Genomic DNA, 21,310 nt, shown 5'->3' on the forward strand with positions numbered 1-21,310 from the left:
GTGCATGTAGCGTAAACTACGGATTCATAAAGGTACAAGCATGCCAGGCTGCCGCTCACAAATCCGCAATAACCGATGTTTGTGAGAACACTTTTAAAGTGTGTTTCCCTTTGTAGAAATAAAGGTAGCCCCCTGGCGTTAAGCAGTGCAGACACCGAGAAGGGTTGACGGCCTGACTGTGAATGTGTAATATTTTGTATATTAGGTGTCTGTTCTGTGTCTGCCTTCATTACGGGAGGTACTGGGGTTAGTTTTCAAGCTCTTCTAGGTACTAATGAATTTTTCTAATGGGTGCAGGTGTATCATGTCCTAGCACTCTGTAGTGTACAGGTAAAGAAGGTAGCATTCATTTTTTTATTTCTGGTCATCCGTCCTCCTGTGCCCTCATAATAATGCACCCTGTATTTTTTTTTTTATGGGTTGCAGAAATTAGTGCCATTCCACATTGTTGTGCCTCGTTTGCTGTCGTTCTATTCAGTACCAAGCCCGGCTACACGGAGTACTGGAATTGGCGGGAGCACTGGTCGCGCAATGCCCGGTCGGAGGCCTCACTTCGCCTTTTCATGGCTGATCAGGTCCTGCCTTTCTGGGCGCAGTGCGTGCGCTGCCGCAAGTGGCGTTGCCTACCGAAGGGTGACGACCTCACTTCGCAGGTCGTCGACTCGTTCACCTGTAGTGATATCCCATCGTACGATGACAGCACGGTAGGTGCATTGGCATAATGCAGATTCTGGTGGTTTCTCTTTGGGCGCTGTAGTTTTGTGTAATTTATGCCATTGTTTACTAATATCTATGAGCATGATTGTAATTAATTTACTGTACTAGACCTCTGTGCCTGTTAATGTTGCTGTACTCGTGGAGGTTCGAACTCGAGCACTCGGGAAACCTTTGGCTGCCTGTTTTCGAACACCATGCTGTAGCTTGAAGTGCTCTGAAGTACTGTCACATCACACCTAAGAGTGCGACTGAGATCTAACCATGGGAATTCTTTAGCTCTTTCTCTAATGCAACATCAACCACGGCTGCATGCGATGGTTCACATGCATGCTTTGTTTTCAACAGAAACCTCAATTGTGTCTCCACCACCGTATGTCATGAGTGAGAGGGCATGAGGCACATGCCAGGCACTGGAATGTGGTCTCGGTGCGTGAGGCCCCGATGGCGTGCTTGCGCACCACATTCTTGTTCGCGATTGATCAAAGAAAGGCTCGTGGCAGGTGACCTGAGCCGTAATGAAAAACCTCAAAGGATGAGCGGCCACTGTGCTTCAAGCTTCAAACTGCGAAGGTCACGAAGGTCAGCGTCGCTACAGCGACGAAAGCAGTAGCTGCGCAGTTCTAAAGGATGTCGGCGTAAGAGGCCTGGAAAGTGGCTGTCAACCTCAAGGGTCCTGAGTGAGGCTGTCCAGACTTGCCACAACCTGTCACAGCAGTTCCTGGGGGGGACTACAGCTCTTCCACTTTTAGACAGAATGGATTCGGCCTACACCAGTCATTGGAACGCGTCATCAATAATGCCATGGACGAGTTGGGTAGGACCAAGAGGCCAAAGATGACGGATAAGACCGGAGACACCAACAGTGAATACAAGTGGACCATTGCCGCCGCCGACGGCGGCAACATGGTACCGCTTTGTCGCAGTTCTTAAGGTGGCATCTAAACAATAAGAATGTTGTACTTTTGTGAGAGTGCATGAGAGTAGCCACTGAGATGCCGTCTTGGCTAGAGAGACATTGAGGCTTTGGACGTGAACTTGACTCGGATTGGTATTAGTTGCAGTTTCCCAGTATAGCCAGTTATTGTTTATTTTAGGGCTGAAATTCGAGAGTTTATTCATATTTTACCATTTTGTGTAGTATTAAAGTGTGTTTGCCGTGTGGCCTGCGACTCACGTCTCTCTCCCAACTTCATTCGTTGCAAGTGCTGCTGAGATAAATGGTGACACCGGGCAAGATCTCATCTAGCCTCCGATTGCTTGAGCGTACAGCTGTGCATTCACTTCAATACACTTTCCCTGGGTTGGATCACTAGCAGGCTCTGCATTGTTGTAATCCATATGGTAGCATGAGGGCACCCAGTCAAACATACTGTTAGTCCCCTTGTATGTTTTTGCTAAGGAAGCATAGTTGCTCATTTCTCCGCTGTTTTGTTTCAAAGCTGTGCGGTAAGGACGCTGCATCCACATTCAAGAGCCAAACGGAGCATGCTGGGGCACGTATATCCGCCTTGAGGTATGGCAGTGCCAACAGTAGTCTACATCTGGCAACTTGCGAAACAGAATGGGCATGCTTCTTTGTGCCACGTGTTCACATTGTACACTTGTCAGTGGTGCAATGAAACGCTTGGCATTGTTTTGTTCCATTAGATAATGTCGAGTGGATAGCAGGGGATATGGAATGGTGATGTTCGTGCCATTCAGTATAGTCTTTCTATTCATTAGAAACATGCTTTCATGCACTGTGCGTTTCTTCATTGAGGCATTTCCTACATTATGGGAGATGCAGTATAGTCTCTCTATTCATTAGAAACATGCTTTCATACACTGTACGTTTCTTAATTGAGGCATTTCCTACATTATGGAAGATGTTAAAAAGTGGGTTGCTTTTAAATAAAAAATGATGCTCGGCTTTTTTGTTGTGGTTATTGTGGTCAAAGTTAATTTAGTGTCTACATGTCCTGTGTGTTTCCGTTTTTGCTCACAGGAAGACACAAAGACGGATGACTGTTCAGTGCCTGAAGATCCGGTGAGTTCTTCATCTGAGTATTTTCATGAAGCTTCAATTGCTGTTATTCTGCTTTCCGCTTAACTCCCTTTTCATCCGTCTTCCATTTCTTTCTTAATGCATTGCATCATTCATGTTGGAGTCTTATTATAACACGTGGTTCCTCCGGGTAAATGTAATGCATCGCTCAATGCAAACATTTTCATGAATTGACTTAGCAAGATACTGTAAAATCACAGTGGTATGAACCCAGTTGATATGAATTTGGCCCTATACGAATTTATAAAATTTCCTGTCCAAGATTTGTTGTATCCAATATTATGTGTTGATGTATGCATGCAAACACACACACTCTTATTGGCACTTGTTTACACTGTTTCTTGAAATGATGATGTGAGAACACAGCACACAGGTTTTTAGCAGTCGCCACTTGTTAAATAAAGTTGCGTATTTTCTGGCATTTCCGGTTCTGGCATTTCAGACTCACAATTATTTTGACTATGATATCTGGGCTTGTAGAAATTGTCAGTTTTAGTTTGAGACGAGTTCAAGGTGAAAATTGATTTAATTGAATACGTATTTTCAAATACAATAAAACCTTGTTAATTTGAACTAGGTTATTTCGAAATCCCGTTTAATTTGAATTATTTTCCCGGTCCCGTATTTTGCAATGTGAGTTTGAGTGGATAATTTGAAGCGGCGGTAAGCACAAGTCTGGTTAATTCGAAAACTTTGGGTGCAGTGTGCCCATTCCTGATTCCGATTTCGCCATGAATCTGCAGAAACGACGGACTTTAAGAGCCACTAGGCAATGTACTTTAGCAATGCTAATGCGTTGTAGCTGATGCACTCCTGCTTCGCTACTTGCAGCATGAAAAATAAAACTATATAAAAAATAACCGTCTTGTGATCAACTAAATTATGCTCCTGTGGAAAACAAGATGTGCTTCATTGCAATACACTAATGACGTGCGGGCAGCATGTTGCATGCTTCTCGCAACGTCAGCGCATCTCGATTTATCAATTCTTTCTGGCAAATTAAAGAAATTAATGAAGGGACAGTCTGGGAAAAACCGTGATGTATGTGAACCTCCGAGTGCTGGTTGCTCCAGCAATTGGCACACTTGCACAGCTAACAAAGTTCTCGCCTGCAACGCCTACTTGGAAAACTCTGGTCGAAAGCTTCAATAGTGATGTTTTCCAGCCAAAACACATCGCCAATTTCGTCACACTGTCCATTATTAAATTCTTTATTTTACGAGAAATGATCTGTAAATGTCGTCGAAAGACGATACTCTTGCGTGTGGAGAGAGTGAACAAAACATTTATTTGATGTTCTGCGCAAGAAAATCGGTGAATGGTATTCTGGAGGCGCTGCGTTAGAGTGCCTCGAGCGTGCAGCGGAGGCGAACGAGCGCATCAAGTCACCTCACACTTGAGACATGAGCGCCATCTGACAGTTTTCTTTGAAAACAAAGCGCGTGGTTCTGAGATGAGTGTGTGCGCTCGTCTCAGAGGTGATAAGGTGTAGAACGCAAGGCGATGAGTAGGGGCCACCACCGTCTTGTTTTAGCAAAGCGTTGGAAACACAGTCCTTTTCGTGTAAGCGTTGCATGGTCAGCGCAGCGTGATAAGCGCTACGGTCCTTAAAGGGCCACTCACCAGGCCCCATACTGGATTTTAGTTGGACAGCGGAAGTTGTTGGGTGTCTGATGAGGAACGTTCTGCCACAAAAATTTTTCGGATCGGTTCATGACGAGCGGAGAAAACAGGTTTTTTGAAGCGGCACGAAACGAGGGTGAGAGGAAGCGAGCTCAAAACCTTTGCCACTCCTCCGCGTAGTCTTCGCAAGCCAAATCTCTTCCCCACCCACTCCGGCATCCGACCAAGAGGTGATGTGCGCATGACATGCCTGAACAAGCCCAGCGCCCGTGCACGCGAGCATTGTTGCTTTGTTGATCAGCGTTATTTTGTGGTCTTCTGCCTGTTTCTGCGGGATTGTTTGGAAACACTGGCTTAGACGCGGTAGAGTAGCGTTCCACGGCAGTCGTCTGCTCAATGTGCTGACCGCGGGGACCCGAACGCATGCGAAACGCTGTCACATTAGCCTGGCATCTCGTAGCATTTCACGAGAAAAGATGTAAGAAAAACGCGCACAATTTTTTATTGCGTCTCATTATTTAAAGTTTTATTCATCTCTTAAAGCAACAAATACATAAACTACGCATGTTGTGTTGAATAATTTTTGCCATGTCACTTGGTATACTGTTGACAATGTCAGAGCAGAGTCGTCTATGTAGAGGACCAAGGTCACTGCATTGCCGTGTACGTAGGGCCATTCCTATGCCCACATCATGCCCTCATTCTCTACGCGTGCGCTGGCAGAGGGTGACCCATTTCCGCGGCGCATAGCGTTGCAAATTTTGGCAGACGGGATCATGAACGCCTCGTCTATGCATTGCGCTTGTCAGTTCAAAATTGTCAAAACTGGTGAGTGGCCCTTTAAAGTTACTTATGTATGCCTTTCCTAGTAAAAGGCACAGATGCAGAATATATACGTGTTGTTATAGTGTTCAAGACATGTGCAATAATTGCTTTTTGATCGACAATTGCACAAGTATGAACGCTGAACCTTGAGCAACATAGGTGGGCGCTGCAGATGGGGTCGGCCGTTTCAAGTACTCGATGCTGTTAAGAGTAGATAGTTTTGTACAGACAGACAGACCAAAATTTTTGCGTCGAAGGTCCCCAAGAAAGACTATCTTCTTTAAAAATAGGCGAATGGTCGTATCATGACATGCTGACACAGCGAAGAGCAGGCATCATGCTGCCCTCGTGTTACTACTGTGTTGCAGTGAAGATGTCTTGTTTTTCGCAAGCATGAATTTCAGTTGGTCATGTTTTTTTGTTTGTTTGTTTTTGCGGTGACAGCATCTAGGCACGGAATTTCCCCTTGTTTGCGGCAAAGACCAGGTATTGCTGGAAAACATGACCCTTAGAGCCACAAACTAGCCGGCACAGCAAATGACCATCCCTGATTAAGGGGGGAGGCTACCATCAGATACCAACTTTTTTGTTTATTGAGATATCTTAATGAAATTTTCAGGATAGACTTATAGCAAAAGCATTAGAAGAACTACAAAATTTCATCAAGTTATGTTCACTAGTTTTCAAGTTACAGCATAATATCAGGGTAGTGCACATGGTTCTCTTATTCCAGGCCTGGAGAACTTTCAAAAGGTGCTGGAACTGTGAAATTAACTATGATGATTCCCAGATTGATACCTCAGGGGGTAACAGAGCCCTTTTTTTGAATTTCCTTGCTGAAAAGTTTTCGCAGACCATCAAACTTTGTGTTCGTGATTAGGATATTACCAATCAAATTTTGATTAAATATAATAAATAACACACACAATATATTGAAAAAATGTGCTTGTCACCCCCTCAGAAATTTATTCATGTACATAATAAAAAAAGACTTATGGAAATCCAATGAGTGGTTCCAGAGATATGGCTGGAATAAGCAGCCTCACTAGCCAAAAAAGTCATTTTGAGAAAACGACGTTTGAAAGTTTTGAGCACATAGGCAGTTCTAAAATGAACCTGCAGCGTAACTGGAGGTGTCCTTTGGCACTCTCTTTCTTTGCCGCCTTTCCATCTTCTCTAGGGATCGCTTCTTAGCCTTTTTCAAGCGCAGAGAATCTTTCTCGGCTGCCCGTTGAATGGCCAGGTGGCCAGGTGTTAGCCCCACTGATGAAGCTAGCTCTTGGGTGGCCCTGTAGCAGCCAGCACTGTATCTTAGCACTGCATCATGCAGTGCTGTCTCCACAGCAATCAGTGACGCATGCTGCTCTTTGGGCATGAGGGACCACAGCACAGAGTGAAAGGACTCTGATGCATTCTGCGTCTTTGCTCCCAGGCAGCGTTGCAGAAGAGAAGCCTGTGAGAGCCTTTCATAAATGGGTAGAAGTGCATCTGCAACATAGCGTGGCAGCTTGTACGAATGCTTCGGAGGTGGAACACCGGTAATCTTGCTGGCATTGTGACGACACCAGAAGTCTGCACCCTCTGGGCACAAGTCGTGGTGCGGCTCCTCATCCGTCGACGTCACATGGTGGTACGATGCCATCACTGCCCGCCGCATTGCAGCCACATCATCGAAATTGTTCCGTAGGGCCCAGCCATAATAATCTGTCAACTTGTCGATGAAGGCCTTTGTCAGCCTGCCCTTCCCTCCCAAAGCCTTGTCACTTTTCTGCACAAGGTTGCGAAGTGCAGTCCCCATCCTCTTCTGAACGTGGTTCAGGCATTCCTCTTTTGAAGTGGGGACCAATCCATAAACATTTTCTTGTACAAGGGCAGAGAAGGTGGCACTATCTCCATCAGACACGAGCGTTGTGTAACGGAGGTTGTGCTTCGACAGTGAGCGTGAAAAGAGGATGATAGCTGCCTCAACCTCCATTCTCCCTGATTTAGAGTCGGTGTTTTTCTGGCACACATGATTCTCCAGCCAGCATGCATAGTCTGCGTCTCCAGGCTTTGGCCCTACTTGGCAACCAAAGCACTGATTAGACAGAACAACAGCATCCAAGATAAGGCCCGTATGGTATTCGATAATTGCCCCGACTCCAATATGGGATGTGTGCCCACGCTTGTGCCATGTTCTATCATAACAAACTGTTATATCCCTGGTGAAATATTGATCCATTTCTTTGTAAGTGGCTTGCGAAGCAGATTCTGCATAGAAATTTTCTATGCATTGTGTCTGCGGTTCCCTGAATTTCTTCAGGTACTTCTGAAAGGTCTTGTGATGGAGGCCACGATGGGACACGTTCATCGCTGCCCAAAAGTCGTGGAGAGCTGTTTGTCCCTTGCCTATTTGTTTTGTTGCCATAATGGCTCTTACATTCACATCAAAGGCCTTTGTGTCATCCTGACGAGATGAACTCCATGAGGTTGAAACTACTCCACAATGCAAGCATACTAGCTCAAGCTTTGCAGCAAGTCCAAGTTGGGTGCCTCCTCGTACCTTCATCCCAATCGCGGTGCACCGGTGGCACGGGGTCCGAGATAGCAGGTCGTCTAGGGCATCCATTTGCACAAGGAAAAATTTTTCGCCTTCACTTGTAGCGGTGGCAGCTTCATGATCGCGCTCCATTGCCTGAAATTTCCGCTCCGTCGCTGGCATAGCGCCAAGTTCTCTTTGCACAGCAGCGCGTTGTTGATCCGCCGCCTCTTTCTCCTCGCACGTCAGGAAACTTGTTCGCAAATGCACAGTTGACGACGCGATCGCACTCGAGGCCGATGAAAGAGAAGATGCGGAAGCCACTGTCGATGAGCACGAGACACCAGGCGCACTTGTAACGACAAATTCTTGCACCGGCGGAGCAGGAGTCCCGTTGCTAGGCGCGTCGATGCGACCACTCTCTTGCGTAGATGAAGCAGAAGCTGCCCCACAGGTACCGTCGGCGCGATCACCGTTGGCGCACGTGCGAGCGGAGAGCCTCGCCGCGCGGACAAGCTTCATAGCTCGCTTCCTTGCACCGAACGATTGTAGTATCTTCTTTTTCGTTGGGCGCATCGTGAGCGAACACAACAACGGTCTCGTATAGACGGTTGAAAATCGTTTCGAAGACAGTCAAACGTGGAGAGTATGCGAACGGCTGCAACGATACACGGAAGCGAGCGGAACACAAAGACGCCAGACGGAGGAGCAGCAGACGAGCGGCCGCATCGGCCGCATTATGCGCAAGAGCGCTGCGTCATCGCGCGCAGCAGCCAATGGCAGTCGCGGGCTCCCCCGCGTCCTTGGGGAGTGCGCGCTTCGCCCAATCCCGGCTGCGCGCCTCAGCCGCGGGAAACTTGAAATCTCTCGCGAGCCCTCCAATCATGAGCGGCTTGCTCCTCTCCTGCGCTGCCGCCGGCGACGCAGGTGGCGGGGAAAGAAAGAGCAAGAATTCACAAACAAAACAACACCAAAATGGCGGCGCTCCGTCGAGCGGTCGAGAAACTGCGATCACGCCAAGTTGGGGTGTTTTGAGCGCTCGCGCGCCGCTCGAGGGCCGCCGCGGCATGTTCTAAACTATATTTCAAATGGTTTCCCGACGAATTAGACGTTGATATTTACAGAAAAGGTAGTTTATGACACATACTGCCCGAATATGTGGTTTGCCAAAAATCGACTTTTTCGCGATTTTTCGGTTTTCAAAGGCCGCGTCCCCCCTTAATTTGAATAATTTCAAGTACCTTGCATTCCACATTTTGTATGTTCTGTATTTTGTTAATTCGAAAACACTCGTAATTCGAAGATTTCTCATGGTCCCAGTGACTTTGATTTAACGAGGTTTTACTGTACATACCTGTCAAGTCCCCGTATCTTTCGGGACTCCCGGATTCTGACCATTTCATACGTTTGCACGGTTGCCATAAAAATCTTCCGGGAATCTAAATTTCTGTGCTTCACCTGACCGCATTGACAAAATGCAGGCAGGGGTGGAGGTGCTGCGCCAATCGCGCCATGCTGCGTCAGTGTGGCCTGCTGGGACAAGCCATGCCTAAACCCCAATTTGAACAATGCCAAACTTGAGAGTTCTTTCATAGATCGAGCAACACACGTGGGCTACACAAAGGATGCAAACACGTCCATATAAAATTTTGCGTTCATATCAAACGTTGTATTTCAGATTACGCATGAATCTTGCGCCCTGTCAACGCGTTGCACGGTTCTTTTCAAGGTGGCGTTCGTGTGCATACCGAATTATGTGACTCTTATGTATGTTTTAACGTCATAGCTGTTAGGCTAGTTATAAAGACGGCACTAGTGTTGGAAAAAACTCTCCGCGCCGTTGCCGAGCAACCGCCAAGCACGAGCAGTGCTTAGCGGTTGCTCGGCGAGCTTTTCACGATATAAACTGAAAAAAAAAAAAAAATTTAAAATCGGTATTACTTGCTTAGCGATTACTGCGGTAGCAACAATTTGTAATGTTGTAATGGTGGTGCCGCATGCACTTCCTTCTTTTTATTTTTGTTACCTGACTATTAGGCTTGTAACGCTGCCTTGCGCAAACTGCACCCAAATGACTGGGGACTATCTAGATAATCTGAGAATCTTTCGATGAGATTGCGTGCTCAATGCGTATAATATAGTTATCTATCAAGAGCATGTATTGCTTGTAGAGTGACGTTTCGTTTTCCTGGTACAGGTTAGCCCAAAGCAGTGACTGATGCCTTTGTCGATTTCATGACCCCGTGAGAATACGAAGGAGAATCTGTTACTGGGCCAGTTGTCACATACTTGAAAAAACAGAGAAACCAGCTTAGGGACACGTACACAAGAGGAATTTTCAATAATTTAAAGTCAGACCGAATCCGAATGCTGTATATTTCGTTCTAATATTCAAATATTCGCACAAGCCTAGTATTCACCGTATAGCACCCTGCAGCTGCACTAGAAGCACCATTTGATGCGGTTAATATACAGTGGAATCTCGATGATACGAATATGATTGATGTAAATTTGATGAGAATACAAATTGTAAGGTTGGTTCAGATTGACTACATTATGTGAAATACGTCATGATTCAATGTTACCCGAACGAGTTCCCCAGGCATTGCAGATGATACGAATGCACGATTGACTGCTGCTCGCAAGTGGCCCGATGCAGCTTGACCGTGGAAAGAAGGCTCGTTGACACTTGTTCTCGAAAAGAGCGAATGCAGCAAAACTAGCCAGAATTTTCCTTGCTTCGCCGCCAAAAAAGTGGCTGAAGAACAATGCCGTGAGGCTGACACGAAAAAATCGGTCGGGGAATAATTTTGCCGTCACGTGATAGTGGATTGCCTTTCTGCTATGGCTTTGGCTACACCAGCTGCACTAAATATCAAACCACGTGATGTAAACCACCAGCTGTGTATTCAACATGGTGGCAAAGGTGTTGGCGGTGGCTCGCATCTGTGCAATCGTGAACTACCCGCGCAGCACAACAAAGCTCACGGCCTTGAAAAGGACTCGCTCATGGGGAGTCTGGTTTGAATCATGCTGTGAACACTTAAAGTAGAAGAAGGTGCAGCAGCTGTGAGTCGGCATGCCTTAACATGTCTCACTTTTGCACTGCCGGTTCAATCTGTGACCACTGCAGTATCCGCTCGTGTCATTTCTTCTGGCATATCCCCTGAAACAATGTTTGTAAAAATGTAAACTGTTTCTTTTCAGTACTTTGCATGCATGACTAGAACTCAGTGTGGGTTTTAATGCGTATGAATAAATTCTCAAGCAGTGGTGGTGGCTTGTATACGAGGGGCAGAACGAATGTGATCATTTTTGAAGGGCGCGGAGGTGTTTCGTGGTTGCTCTGGCGTTCTCGCTTGCATTCTCCAGGGTGAATTCCCCAGGTCTGAATTTTTTTCGTATAGACTTTGCAACGCGTTTTCCCGGCTGCTTATGGGGCAAACCGACTAAATTTCTAATAGGTGCTGCCGCTTTCGCTCCCTTTCATGCCAGGTGTGAACGCCCCTTATGTAAAGGCAGCAGCATGTGTGAGGAAACTGCAACATTTTATTGAAAGGCAATAAAGGAAGGAAAGTTCAAAAGAACATCATGGACTTTGTTTCAGCAAAGTAGTTGACTCTAATAAAGTTCATTGTTCATCTTGATGATCTGCTTTAACTTGTTTTTGGTTTATACGAATTCGGGATGATAGGAATATTTTGTGTGCTCCCTTCGAATACGTATCAACGAGATTCTGCTACAGTCGAATCTAGATAATTCGAACTTGAAGGGGCCTGAAAATGTGTTCGAATTAAAAGAACTTTGAATTAATGAAAGCTAAATAAACGGAGGGCCCTCCATGCAGTGGGACATGTGCATTGAGCTAACACTCGGGAGGGAAGTTTCAGAAGACTAACATTTATTCACAAATCACAGGACGTCCGTTATTAATTGAAGTAATCGGTGATGCACGTCTGGACACGTTTGTCTTGCAGCGAGTCAATCAATTTCGCATGCAGTTTGCAAAGCATTTCTACTTCGGCTTCAGCATTCTCCTGGCAAGAAAAGTTGTGCGCAGAAATGTCCAGCGCCGACACTTTCTAAAGACGACGACAACGCCTGCTATGCAGCATGCAGCACGTGACGAGAAAGGAGGAGCGTCTCCACGCGGAGAGAAGCAGATCGGCATTTGAGAAAAAACTGATACTGCACAGCAGCTTTTTTTTTTGCTCTCTTTGCACGCGTTGTTGAAAGGAGAAGGGTTACGTGGCAGGGACGGGAAAGGGGAAGCGCGGCCACAGGCGTGTGAGAGAGACCCCCCCTCGCTCAAGGCGCAGAGCCGTGCTCCCGCAAGGGGCAAGGGCTGCGGAAGATAGTGCCTTTTTCCTTTCCTTCAACTACACATTCATTCAACCCAGCGACAGCTTTTTTTTTTTTTCCTTTCTCTCTCTTCACGCGCGGCTCTGGAAGGAGAAGGGTCTTTACGTGGCAGGGACGGAAAAGGGAGAAGCGTGACACGGGTGCGTTGCAGATTGGCATTTGAGAGAGAGCCAACCACCGGAGCCTTTTCTTTCCTTTTAATTTCCTTCGCGCACAGCGTTGAGGTGTCGCAGGTGCTGCCGTGGGAGTAGGCGGGGTGCTGAGAGCATTTTCGGAGCGCGGTATGTTCGAATTAACTGTCGTAAGTGCTTGCGCGTTCGAATTATCGGGCATTTTCGCCCATTGGAATACACATAGCTTTGACGGGACCTCATTGTGAGTTTGAATTAACCGGAAGTTCGAATTAAGTGTGTTCGAATTAATGAGATTCGACTGTGTCTGTGTATTCGTTCCATTTGAATCAAAGCAAATGTGAATATACTGTAATAATAATTTGAGTATACACATATATTCCCCCAAGCCTACTGCTTTACTCTCCAAGCCCTAATTAGCTGCTGTAATCACACCTTGTGCAGGATAGCAGGGGACTGCTAAAAAAGTGCAGATGTCCTCATCTTCAGCCACTGGTTTTGTGCAGAATGCTGCGGCCGCCATGCAGCCTCAGTGGATCTGCACGCTGACGCAGCCTCCGTTTCTCATCGCATCCCCGGCGCAGAAGTTCCTGGGCGACTACTTTGCTGATGGGGTTGGGATCAGCCCTTCTTCTGAGGGCCCCAAGGGTGAGCCACATTTGATTCCTTATTGAAGCTGCTTCAAGGCAGCTTATTTCATGCCCTAAAGAAAGCATTGTAGGAGAACTTCCAGTCACTGCATGGCCATTCATGTGACACGATAAGAAATTTCACGTGTCTTTTTTACTACTGTGTCCCGCATTCTTAAAGGGACGCCAAAGTCAAATAACAATTTATGTCGGAAAGAAAGCTCAATGTACGACGATGTCTACAACAACATTATCAACAGCAGCGCCCTACTTATCGAGAAATTAAGGTAAATGCACAAGAATACAGTACAGCCGCAGTAGGCCATTCTCAAAATGATACTAATGACGTCGGATGTACCGCTTACAATTAATCACAAGTAATCGATCTAGCTGCACTAAATAAAGAACCTTCCGTGCATCAAGAGACGCAATAAAATGCTGCTTGTTCGTTTCTGTTTGATTAATAGAAAAAAGAATCGCCGGACGTTGCTCTGGAAAATGGCGCGAGTGGTTCGAAAATTCAATTTTCGCGCAGGTACAGTGGACATGTCGTGCAATCTAGTGGGGCCTAGTTGAGCCAAAACACGTCTGCAATCTCAGAGCTAATGGCAGGAAATTGATCAATGGCCGTTGTTGCTACTGTGGCTCCGTTGCTTTCGTTCTGCTGCTACTAGTGTCGGCAACCGCACAGTAATGCCGGACATTGTAGTGCGCGGCAACAGTGGCGTGAGCCGGTCCGCTTCTTGAGGCAGGTAATTTGAAGCGCGCTAACCCGATGTGGGCCACTAATACGTGATTTTGTTTCAAAATAAGCCCTTCCTTGGCACAAAAGTAACACTACAAGGTTTGTGGACCGCTATTTCAACAATCAACGTCGACTTTATAGTTGCCTTTAGTGTCCTTATTAAATTTTTTTCATTTCTTGTTCCGTTGCGTTAAATGAAAGTCCAAGTCCTCAAAAGCCTAGAAAATGTGGTGCTAAGTGGGAGTGCACCATGAAAAAGTGATTATACGTTCCCAGACATCACAACACGGTCCAGTGGAACCCCGATTATAAGACTTTTAGGGGACCAAGCAAAATCGTTGTATAAACCAAGCATCTTATAATTGAGAAACTAAGATTATAAGCAGTGAGTACACTCAGCCTTGCTCTTAAGACGGGTATTGAGCGCCTGAATAAGCCCACATCATGACATTGTGCCTCTGCAAGGTACGTAGATTAAAGTAATTCTTGCCAGTGACAGCTAATGGCAGCATTACATAATTGGAGGAAATCTTTATTTTTATCTTTTAAAAAATCAAATCCATTGCGCAATTTTTTACCGATAAACAAAGTCCAGAAGTTGCCTGTGCGTGAAGACAAAACCGAAACCTCTTCCGTCAACCTCTCCCGTCAGAAGAGTCAGACACTGTGGCATAGTTATCACGTAATGGTGACAGACTAAAAGTTTGCATAGAATGCCTTCGTGCACGACTCAGCTTGTGCACGTTGCAATTTGTTGCCTTGTAAAGGACAACTAGTGGTGTCCCGCTGGTATTATGAACATTGACATCATGTGAAAGTAATATTGCATATCATGTGAAAGTAATATTGCACGGTGAAAACAGCTGCATTTCACTCTTACGTGTGCGCAAGCCTGCGACTGCCAGTGCAACAAAGACTGGAAGTCAGCTGTATATCAACCAGGAAAAGTTTCCGTGGACAGAAAAACACGAAAATATCGTTTCGGCTGGCTGAAGCTACTCTTTGTGGATATAGCTTAAGGGGAAATGCTACTCGAAAACACTTTTTTTTTAATATTCATCCTAGAGCAATGAAACTTGAGCTCTTTATGGAACTTTTTATGCTGATTTCAAGTATATAATTAGTTTTCTTGCAAGTTGCTTACTTTTAGCTCTGCTAAATGACAAAGTGAAAACCTTAACCCTTTTGCCCCCCCTCTTTTCATCACTGAACTTCCGTAATTTTTATGTTTCATAGTTAATAATGTTTGAAATAAAGTGTAGAATGCAAATAACTAATTAGGAAGCACATACGAAATATGTCATAGGCGTGAAAAATATAGATGCAAAAAGTCCATATTTCAGCCACCCTTGTAAAGGTTTACATAGAATTTTTTTATTATACAATAAAATATTGAAGTTTTTACTAGATAATTGCATTCACCAAACTTTAGAAAACATTTGGGCAAAATTTCATGCAGATCCTCGCACTAGAAGTGCCCGAAAAAGGAGGGGCACATTGAAAAAAATGGCAGAATTGGTGTTTTAAGAAAAACGAGTTTTTGAGTTAAAATTGAGTTTTTATTTATTAAAGATATCATTAAATCTGATGAAATTTGCATGCCAAAAAGAACAATGCTTCTTGTAGTGGCCACTGCGACTAAAATACGTCAGCCCCATGAGTTTGTCCCTCTTGGCTTTTTGGAGCCTACTCCTCACAGACATTTTGCCCACAGACATGGCAATGAAATGCTTGCAAGACTTCTGCTCCATCTGACAGAGCCTTGTGCCAACTGCAAGCTAGAAAGAAGTTTGACAGGACTGCGAAATCCAAATTAAGTCCAGTTTCATGCGATCTTGCGGCCATGTTTGTGCCACATACCATCGTACAGAATGGCAATGTCGTCCCTGCTAAGTTCTATCACTGCAAGCTCTTTCAACCTCGCAAGATTGGTGCTGACGTCATTCATTGCCGTATCACGAACTTTCATGCTGACGGGTGTCAATGACTTTTGATGCATTCGTTTTGATTTTGATGCATTGACCGCAAGTTTGGCATTGATCGCAAGATGGTTTGATTTTGATGCATTGGTCGCAAGTGAAAGCTGCACAACGACTTTCACTTGCGAGCAATGCTTTTTTCCTTCATAACGGAGATAATTACACGAGAAAAGCATTGTTCAGCTGCGCTGCTCTACAAGACATGGACCCCACAAATAGGCTTCACAGCACATACAGGTGCGCAGCGGCCAATGGCAGTCCCCGATCTGTACCACGTGATAAGCCAGTCGTGGCACTCGAAAAACGCGCAGAACCGTGCTTCTTTTTATTATTTCTTGCGCCGCATAAGCGAGGGAAACTGTTGTTGCTTGAAGAGTGAGGCTCGACTCTTCGGCTAATGCGATCAACAATGGCGAGTGGCGGCGCATTATCGGTAGCTAGGTGCTCGAAAACTGCACACTTTGGATCTTTTAACAGGCACCTTGGGCTCTTTAGATGCAATTTTAAAGCATTTCCAGTTGAGTCTCGACCTGTATTTTTTTTTCATAACAGTAGAGGTACTAATCTTATCAAAACAGGCAAAACTTAAAAATCGGTAATTTTGAAAAAAGCTCGCGTTTTTCGACCCGCATCTCCCCTTAACTAGGTATCGACCCCGGATACGTACGTGTGTGATCGAGACGTATGTAGAAGTGTATGAACTTCCAATAGAATAAATTTTCCATTCTAAGAAGACATCTTGTCTCACTCTCTACTTTTCTAATCGTCAACCTCGTGAAATGCAGGTTCATATTTCGTGCTCTTAAATATTTGGCCGACATTTTATTAGAGTAAATGCAGTTTTTCTTGTGGACATAATCTGAAAGTTGTAAGATACAGGGTCAGCGTAAAACTGCGTCGTTTAATCAAGGTTTTTAGTGCATTATTTCTACGGAAGTTTTGTCCAGACATAACCCATTCGTCATAAAATGCGTGTCGTCACGAAACCGAGGGTCGTATAATCAAAGTTTCATTGCATGAGCTTCTCGTCACATAGAAGTGTGGCAGCTAGGGCTAGTTGGTATGGCATGACGATAGTTATAGCGCGAGAACAAAACGACGACACAGAGACAAGAAGGACACGAAAGACACGAGCGCTAACTTCCAACTGAGTTTATTGCGCAGAGCGCGAAAATATATAGAGGAGACAGTAACCATGCGACAAAAACCATATGGCACAAATAGCAGAACATGAGTAAAAGAAAAACAAAAAACAAAAGCACGAAAAAATGGCAAAGAAAAATCTATAAGGAAACGAAACAGAAAAGTAAAGATAATATAACTACTTGCACGCACCGAAATCTTCGAGGAACCTTAGTTCCTTCTCGGACAGAACCTTCTCGAACAGGTTGCTTGCTAATGCAAGGCACCTGTTCGCGTGCCATCTGCGCGGCCTCGACAATGACTCCAGAACGAAACCTTCAAGGAACCTTAGTTCCTTCTCGGACAGAGCCACGGAGGGCTTGCTAATGCAAGGCTCCTGTTCGCGTGCCATCTGCGTGGCCTCAACAATGACTCGGGTGCGCTCATCTTTGTGCTTGTACAGCGTCGCTGTGTCCTTGAAAAGGGGCGCACAATTGCACTCAGTGCAGTGCTGAGCAAGAAAACCATCTTTCCCGTTTCTAACATTGTTAGCGTGTTCTCTCAGCGATCGTTCAGACACCTTCCCGTCGTTCCAACATAACAAGCACCTCATGAAAGGGGGGTCCTATAGACAACTTCCCGGGAGCATGCCGCATAGAGCATGCCGCATACCTGTTTCTATGTTGAACTCTGCATTGCGTTGATGACTGCGTTTTCAGGGGGTTTGTAGATTTGGTGAGGCTGATTAATTTGAACGATGCCAAGAACAGGACACGAACTCCAACTCGTTTTACGATTTTCTTGAGCCTGTGAGATGTCTGGTGACCGAGAGAGCTCCGCACCCGACCTTCTTTCAATGGTGCGCTCTGTTGCTGGCCGCGCTTCACCAGAGGGTTCGAACAGGTGCATCTCGGAAAGTGTTGTGCTCCTACGAGGTAAGCCTACCAGCAACAGCCTTTTGGTGCGGAAGACGACCAAGTTTCTTAGAGACAACGAACTTTGTGTCGTGCCGTCAGATAAGGAGGGTGGTTTCGCTGTTTTTCCCAATTGCTTGTACCTAGAAAAGGCGGTCACACCTATCGGCTCTGTTTTCAAATGTTGTACCGACATTCGTCTAGATAGAGTAAAAATGCAGGCCAAAGAAATAGGTTGTAAACTAGAGTTTTGTAAACTGCACTGTCTCGGGACGCTACATTTGTGCGTGGCTGAGCGTAAGCAACGCTCAGCTCACAGCCACCTATTACACAGGGCGGCATGCTGCCTAATATCCAGGTTGTTAATCAATGATTAACATACAGGTGGTTCATTAATGAGAATCGACGCCCTCCCCCTTTTCCAACCATTCGCCATGGTGGGGCTGTGATCTTGCTTTGTACATTTCAAATTTTTTTTAAATGATTCCTTGGATGAAATAAGACACTTGCTGTTTTGTTTAGCTGGGAAATAGATAGGTAACATCTCAATGAAATTTATTGTCGAAGATTTCTATTGGAAATTTCTGCAGCGAGTGTGGAAACCTGAATGGCGATTTTTTCAACTTTACATTTTTTGCTAGCCTGACGAGATTTAGAGAATTTAGAGAATCAAATTACACTTCAGAATTGTGGAGCATCAACACAATTTGAAATTTTTGTATGATGATATATATCATCTGTGGGGGTGCTGACACCCCCTGTAAAGTTTTTTGTGCCGTGTGGTGCACATGTCTCGCCCCAACGCCGCATTTCAGGTGACAACTGGTGGGCGATAAATGCCGTTGTGTTCGCTTTGAGTACCACTGTTGGTAGAGTGGTAGCGCCGGCGGATACCGCTGGCGGAAGGCAGGCCTTGGTGGCGAGCGAGAGTTGAGAGAGTCTCTTCCGCGCGTGGCGGTTACCGTGAACGGTTGTCTGTAGCGTGGGTCCCCGGTGCTCAGCACCGCGGGCTTCGCGCCAGGGTCCCACGTGGTAAGTCAAGCGTTGGCGACCCCGCCTGGGGTGTGTTAGCCTGTTTGTCATCTTATTGTGTAACGATGTCCTAGTGTATTACATAACGAGTTATGTATCAATTCGGCGGACGATATCGTCGTTATAAATCAGTTAAATAAATGTATGTTGTTGCTTGGTTTGTACCAACCGTGTCAACTGTGTCCATTCCCTCCAAAAGCGTGGTGCTCGCTCGCCTCGTCGAGACCCCACACAGCATAAATATGAATGGCATAGCTCCACATGGCAGATCTTTGGCTACAACTTAATTTTAAACTGGACCAAAAAATATTGGGGGAAAATGACTTAATCACCCATATGAGATGACCTAATTGGGCTTCACTTATTTTTTCATAATATGAGAAATAATTGAGGTACAGTCGAAGTAATTGCATTTTTGAAAACAGAAGAATGAAACACATATAACACCTCACTTCATTAAAATATGTCTAATAATAAAGATTTCAGTTTTAAGACCAGTCTCTCTTTTTAAGGTTGTTTAAGGTTGTAAGGTTTAAGGTTGTAAGGTTAAGGTCTTTTTTTAAGGTTGATTTGGTGTTACATGAACGGTTTCCCCACCCATCGTGCATAATAGGATTGTGTGATGAACCGCGCACGCAAGCGGCACAACATGCTTGTCTGTGAAAAGAAGGCCCCTTCACCCTTGCCATCGAAGAGAGCGAATGCGGCAAAACTCACCAGAATTTTTCCCGTTTCGATGCCTAAGTGGCCAGAAAACCACGCTTCGAGGCCAAGGCGAAAAAATTGGCCTGGGACCAATTTCCCCACCACGCGATACAGTCGAGCTCAACTATATCGAACCCGTTTATATCAAATTATCCCGTATATTGAACAATTCCTAAACACGGTAAGTTTACATTGAGAATATATAGCAAAAGTTACTGTTTTATCGAACGAAAACAGCATTGACAACTGATATATCAAACTCCATGTGCCTCAAAAGTGCCCCAGCAAGTTGGCTTTCCCTCGCGGTGGCGGGAAAAACTGCCGGCGCCACCCTAAAAAAAGTTGGTTAGACCCGGTTGTGCGCGGGCGAACACCCCCCTTCTAGAAATGATCCTGGCCCACTCGCAGCGCTTACAGCCAATCAGAGGCCGTCGTGCTTTCTCCGAGCCGCGGAGGCGGTAAAAGTGAGCCCCATTTTTTCTTCGTTTATGCTTGTGTGCCTGCTACTGCCGATTCAGCGTGGTCTGTGGTGTTGCCTGTTGGTGCTCTGTGAACTGTATTGGCGCGCTGTCATCATGGCTTGCGCAAAGAGGCAAAATTTGCCGTTCGCCGCGAAACTCGAAATCATCAATCGGGTTGAGCGCGGTGAAAAAAAGTCCGAGGTCGCCGCCGCGTACAAAATTCCAAGGAGCACCTTGAGTACTATCCTGAAGAAAAGGCAGACATCAGGGCCAAGTTGGACAAAAGGCCAGGTGCCTGTGGCGCCAGACGTGTGCGCGCTGCTGTGTACGAAGATGTTGAAGCGGCCGTTTACAAGTGGTTTGTGGACGTTCGGTCGCGAAACATCCCGGTGTCCGGCCCTATGATCGAGCAGAAGGCCAAGGACCTTGCTTTTCTGCTTGGCAGGAATGATTTCCAAGGCGGTTCAGGCTGGCTTCAGCGGTTCAAAGAACGGCACGACATCGTTAGCAAAGCTGTTACAGGTGAAAGCAGAGCGGTGGACCTGGACAGCATAGAAAAATGGCTTGAGGAAAACTGGCGAGATATCACAGCAAGATATAGAGCCCAAAATATCTTCAATTCGGATGAAACCGCTCTATTTTGGCAAATGTTGCCAGACAAGACACTTGCGTGTCGTGGCGACAAGACAAGCGGTGGCAAGGCAAACAAAGCTCGTGTGTCCGTGCTGTTGGCAGCTAATTTAGACGGATCGAAAAAGCTTCGACCTCTGGTTATCGGGAAAAGCACGGCACCACGGTGTTTTCGAAATGCGCTGTCGCTTTCAGTTACCTACCGAGCAAACTCAAAAGCACGGATGGCCGGGGAGCTTTTCAGCAGATGGCTATCGTCGTGGAATGATGATTTGGTAGGCGAAAATCGCAAGGCGTGCCTGCTTGTGGACGATTCTTCATCGCACCACTGCAGTACGACCTTCAGCAACATCGAGCTGCATTTTTTGCTCCCGAACACTGCGTCTGTACTGCAACCACCGGATCAAGGCGTTAAACGCACAATGAAAGCCGGCTATCGGAAGCGCCTGGTGGAGAGGCTGCTGCAGAACCTTCGTGTCGGCAGGGAGCTTAAGATCGACTTGCTCGGAGCTATTTCTATGTTGAGTAGATCGTGGGCAGATGTCAAGAAGGAGACGATCCAAAACTGCTTTAGGATGCCGGCTTCCGCATGCCTGGTGATGACACCCCTAATTCTGACAGCACTTAAGAGACCGCAGGTGTTTCCGCCGAAGTTTGGAACGAGCTGGCAGAGTTCCCGGGTGCTATCGACGAATCGACATTCGACGAGTTCGTCAGTGCGGACGATGATGTCCGCATCATGGGCCAATTACAGGATGAGGATTACATTGCAGACGTCGTGCCGACCACGAGCCAAAGCCACAGCAATATGGAAATCGACGACGGCCCATTGCCTACATCCTCCGAAGTGATTAGTGCACTTGCGTTGGTCCG

General features: G+C 46.0%; 1 protein-coding gene across 3 annotated transcripts in view; it reads left to right on the forward strand.

Annotated features, from left to right (window-relative positions):
- LOC119170881 (lysine-specific histone demethylase 2) overlaps positions 1–21,310 on the forward strand; it is a 215,402-nt gene that overhangs the window by 37,139 nt on the left and 156,953 nt on the right. For all 3 annotated transcript variants that reach the window (XM_037422162.2, XM_075886484.1, XM_075886483.1), the window contains exons 4-6: positions 479–704; positions 2,702–2,743; positions 12,727–12,868. In XM_037422162.2, coding sequence (XP_037278059.1) covers positions 479–704; positions 2,702–2,743; positions 12,727–12,868 — 410 coding nt within the window. The remainder of the gene's footprint in view (positions 1–478; positions 705–2,701; positions 2,744–12,726; positions 12,869–21,310) is intronic.

The sequence above is a fragment of the Rhipicephalus microplus genome, chromosome 2, assembly GCF_043290135.1.
Source record: "Rhipicephalus microplus isolate Deutch F79 chromosome 2, USDA_Rmic, whole genome shotgun sequence".
Classification (NCBI taxonomy): Eukaryota; Metazoa; Arthropoda; class Arachnida; order Ixodida; family Ixodidae; genus Rhipicephalus; species Rhipicephalus microplus.